Raw genomic sequence first — 5,309 nt, 5'->3', positions numbered from 1 at the left:
TGTTAGAACTCAATGATTATCCTAATTATATTTTAGATTTTTTATATTTAAAATAAGATGTTTATCATGTATTTGATTATGTTTATCTGCAGTTAGTTACATGAATTAAGATATAGAGCTTTAATAAGTTTTACATACGCACAATCTATTTGTAATTTTGAGTTTTAAGTAATATGCATTAATAAACAGTACTTTACGTATAAAAGTGGTTTTTAGGAGTTTTTGTCAAATAATTTATAATATAATATAGATTTAATTATTAAATATAATTTTATAAATAATAAGAAAGTAGTAAGAAAAAGAAAAAGGGACAAGGGAAGCAATATGTACATTATGTATTCTATAGGGAGTAAAGAGCAAGTGAAAGGCAATATAAATGAATATGAACTCGCATCTTTTTCCTCATTCTCTTCTTGATTTGCTTCTTTCGTAAACTAAGGGAGTTACTGTTAGAGAGATGGCAGATCTAAATGGTACGTTGGTTAAGCAAGTTACCATCAAATCAGACGGAGATGTGTTTCATGAAATTTTTAGACAGAGACCACATCATATATCTGAGATGAGCCCTGATCATATCAAATGTGTTGATCTGCATGAAGGTGAATGGGGTGTCGTTGGATCGGTCATTGTATGGGACTTTTTTCATGGTAAATATAATTTCTTAATTATGTTCGAATTAACTAACTGAGCTATATGTATACTTATAAATATATATATATAGGGTTGGGTTCACGTGAGACCAAAGATTTTTCGTGAGACCTGTAAGACCAATTTATGTTCATATATATATATATAGGGTTGGGTTCACGTGAGACCAAAGGTTTTTCGTGAGACCTGTAAGACCAATTTATGTTTATTGATTAACTTCATAAGTTAATGATCTAACGGTCTAAATTACACGGTGGCAATTTTGTGATTATTGAGAAATCTCATGACGTTTATGAATGTTTAGATTTTCATATTATAGATCTAATCCAAGGGTTGAGAATTGGTCTTACAGGTCTCACGAAAAACCATTGGTCTCACATGATCCCAAGTCTATATATATATATATATGTATACGGTTTGTTAAATTTACATGGTTTGTAATTATATATGATACATAGATGGGAAGGCAAAAGTTGCGAAAGAAGTGATTGAAGCAATTGACGAGGAGAAAAAGTTGGTGTGCTTCAAGGTGATAGGGGGAGATATACTGGAGGCTTACAAGACCTTCTTGATCACAGTTCATGTGGAGACCACCGGAGAAGAAAACGTGGTGACCTGGACTTTTCATTACGAGAAGCTCAATGACAAGGTTGAAGATCCAGACAGTCTGATGGATTTTTGCCTTAGAGTCACCAAAGATATCGAGAACCATCACCTCACCAACTCCACTGAAGATACCGAGAACCCTCACCTCACCAGCTCCATTGAAGATACCAAAGAGCCATCACCTCAACAAGTTCAATGAAGATATCGAGAACCATCACCTCAACAACTCCAATGAAGATGTATAATCCGCAAGAATAAACAACTTTAGGTCACCGGTATTTGTTTCAATTCCCTATATATTGCACTGTGATCACATATATGGGATCCTATGGATTCCTTTTGTTTTGTGTGGCATTAATAAACTATGAATAAGCTTTGTATATTCATGTATAATTATATCATGGATTTTATATCTAGTTCTTGGCCAAATCTTTTTGATTTTCATGTTGAAGCTACAATAAATTTGTTGTTGTTGATGATGTTGCATTCGATGGCCAAAATATTTCTATTGGTAGTAGAATGTTTTTTTTTATTAACTTGGATATCCAACCCGGTATGCGAGCCGACTAATCCCAAGACGACCACTTGCTTTGCAGATATCCCGGAGTCACCGCATTTGAACCTCTCTCGTCATAAGGGGATTTTTATTTCTGCTTGGATTTGAACCTGAGACCTCTTTATACTTTTGACCTTTGGAGCAAAGCTCAAACCAATCAGACACCATCCTTGTGATTTTGGTAGTAGAATGTTACGTTCAACGAAATGGCAAAACATTAATAAGAGCATTTTTGTTTTGTCAGTTATATTTAAATGGTGTTAAAGAGAAAGAAAGATTGTAATCACATGTCTCAGAAGATGATACCCAAATATGAGTTTTAAACCTAATAATGTGCTTTAGGTTGTGTAAAAAATTCCAAAAATCTAGAATAAAAGATCTGATCGTCTACATGACCAATCGACAAAATGTTCATGTCATGGTGGTACCATAAGATTTGAAGTCTTAAATGAAAAAAAACATGTCTTGTATTTATTAACATTAAAACGATCACGATAATGATTGAAAATGACAATAAAAATCAATTAATAACACTGACTCTTGGATGAACTCTAACCAACCATTGAAAATGGCCAAAAAAGATAGACTACGAGACCACAGGTTTTTCAAAATCCGAAAAGATATAGAAAAAAAATGCATAAATGCTAATGTTTATCCACAACAAAAATGCAGATGGATAGGTTTCAACATCTAATAATTATAATAAAATTGAGTTTATAAAACGTTAAAAATATCTAAGTGCTCTTATAATTTTTTTTATATCACTGATTTATAAGATCAAACAATAAATCCTCTTATCTAAAAGTGTTGTAATAGATTTATATGATGTTTTTGGACATCTTAACAAGGTTTTTTAGCACATTTTTAAAACAAAACATTTTTTAGCTATTTTATAAGACATTATTTGAAAAAATGTTTAGAAAAACAAACGTCCAATAAAAGATATATTTATAAGATACTTCTCAAAATTGTATTATAAAATAATTGATACGATGCTTTATGTAAAAAATGTCATATAAAAAACTTGCTAAAATATCAAAAAACGTCATATAAACTTATTAGAATACTCTTTTGATATGATGTTCTATTGTTTTGTCCTATAAATTTAAGTATTATTATAAGTACACTTGAATATTTTTGACGTCATATAAACCCAATTTTGTTGTAATTGGTGATCCTAGAGAGGATTTGACACCAGCCGGTTTTTTTTCTAGTTTTACTTAGGTGCCGTTTACCAAACGCTTACCCGGGTAAGCGTTTACCAAGTCACATTACTTTATCAGATGAATATGGCAAGAACTAAGAATCTTACCACTTACCTGGTAAGAGCGAAGGCAAGAATCGAGAGTCTTACCCGGTAAGTGAGAGCGACCACTCTTACCATGGTTAGCGCTTAACAGGATAAATTGTTGCATACGATGTGTTTTGGTGAATAAAATCTTACTCGGTAAGTAAACAATAATGTTGAAGTTTACTGATAAACGTTTACTAGGTAAGTTTTTAGTTAAACGACCCTTATTTGACTTGGCTTGAAACGAGCATCTTTTGGACTTATTTCAACCGGCTCAGCTCAAAAATGGTAACATGGGAGCATTTTATGGCCGAACTAGTCCCCTTAGCCAGGCTTTGGAACGAGTGGTCCAATTTAACAGGTTACTGCTGATTTTATGGCCAGTTTCAGTTTTGGGCTCAACTGTCTATGCACTAATCCACGCGATGATCATTTTTTTGGAGTCGTTGGATGACCGAATCTTCATAAGAGAAACATTGTGAAAGTTGTGACGATACAATATTTTGCTGTGAAAGTTTGGTCATCCAATTTTTATTTAAATGGTTTCTCGCGTCCTATAAAATGTGAGTAGTCTCGACTTTAGACCCAAAGTTTTTTATTTGCGAATCAATTAATATATAATATGGTGTTATGTTGGACATTATTGTTTACATTAAATTGATTGTTAATTATACGGAAAAGTTTAATAAAACCCCAATAAACTTTTATATTTTGAATAATCAAGTCGATGATTTTTTTAACAAACACATCCTTGAATTTTTTTGAAACCAAACAAATAACTCTTTAATCTTTTTATAAAACAAAGAAACCAAACGAACTTTCAAATTTGAATGATTAAGTCTCTAGCTGGTTTTTTGAACCAAATCTCTACCGTTACAAAATGAAAGAAATATACATTTTATTTATCGATATATCAGTAGATCAATAACAAAGTACAATAAACCAATAAAAAGAACTGATTAAATACCGTTTCTAGTTATTATCCATTATCTATTTTCTATATCTAAATGAGAATCATAAAAGAAGTTAATATTTATTTATTTTTTAGATTGAAATGATAATCACAATATCATAATAAATACTTTTATTGTCATTTAAATGTGAAAAATAGATGATGGTGAAAAAAATGAAATGTTCTTTCATTTTTTTGATTTCTTGTATTTTTTTCATTGATTGTGATATATTGAAATATATATACTATATTTTATTTATATTTACAAGTATAAATATTTATTCGTTTAAAATAAAATAATTCTTTGTTTTTTTTCTCTTCAAAAGTTTATTTTTTCAATTTAAAAAATATAAAAAATTATTCATTTAAAGAATGATTAAAAGACTCAATTATTCGAAAGTTGGGGATTTTTTTAACATTTTTTTTTCATAATTATATGAAAAAGCACCGCGTAGATGCACGTGATTAAATGAGAAGGGGATAGGAGTAGTTGTGGGCGGTGGAGTCCACCCTCTTCCCTGGTCTCCTTGGCGTATATGTCAATGGGTCCATTTGATTCATGTACTACGTGGAAAGGCAATAATAGGATTATACAAATAAATGTTTTTAATATACTAGTAAGGTAATCGTATAATACAATGAGATATATTTTGATTTTAATATTTTATTTTATTTTATTTGTCTTTATCGATGTTATAATACGAATTTATGTGGTTTTGAGCAAATAATAATGTTTTTCTTAATAAAATATAAATATAAAGCTATCATAAAAATTAAAAAATATATATAAAAGTTCTATTTTTTATGTAATTTATTTAATTCAATCTTTTTATTAAAATTTAATTTAAGTTTAATAACGAAGTAATTTAATTTTGGTTTAATAATATAATTTTTATAAAATTAATGATGAAATATTCTGTTAGAACTCAACAATTATTCTATTTATAAATTTTATATTTAAAATAAGAATTTTATCATGTATTTGATTATATTATCTACAGTTAGTTATACGAATTCAAACATAAAGCTTAATAAGTTGTACTTAAACACAATTTACTTGTAATCTTAAATTTTAAATAATATGCATCAATAAGGAGTACTTCATGTATAAAAGATGTTTTTAAGAGTTTTTGTCAAATGCTTTATTATATAATATAGATTATTTGGTAAACTACTTTTTATTAAATACAAACTTAAACTTGAATCATGTGAGACCAGACTACTTTTGTGAAACCCGTGAAAACATTTTTTTACTC

General features: G+C 29.3%; 1 protein-coding gene across 1 annotated transcript; it reads left to right on the top strand.

Annotated features, from left to right (window-relative positions):
- Positions 1-348: 348 nt before the first annotated feature.
- Positions 349-1,698, top strand: LOC112525209 (kirola-like). The gene is made up of 2 exons (XM_025135226.1): positions 349-647; positions 1,107-1,698. The coding sequence occupies exons 1-2, from the start codon at positions 458-460 to the stop codon at positions 1,451-1,453; spliced, it is 537 nt and encodes a 178-aa protein (XP_024990994.1). The 5' UTR covers positions 349-457; the 3' UTR covers positions 1,454-1,698.
- Positions 1,699-5,309: the final 3,611 nt, after the last annotated feature.

The sequence above is a fragment of the Cynara cardunculus genome (assembly GCF_001531365.2).
Source record: "Cynara cardunculus var. scolymus isolate 2C chromosome LG 13, CcrdV1, whole genome shotgun sequence".
NCBI classification, from domain to species: domain Eukaryota; kingdom Viridiplantae; phylum Streptophyta; class Magnoliopsida; order Asterales; family Asteraceae; genus Cynara; species Cynara cardunculus.
This window is presented reverse-complemented; position numbering and strand designations above follow the sequence as displayed.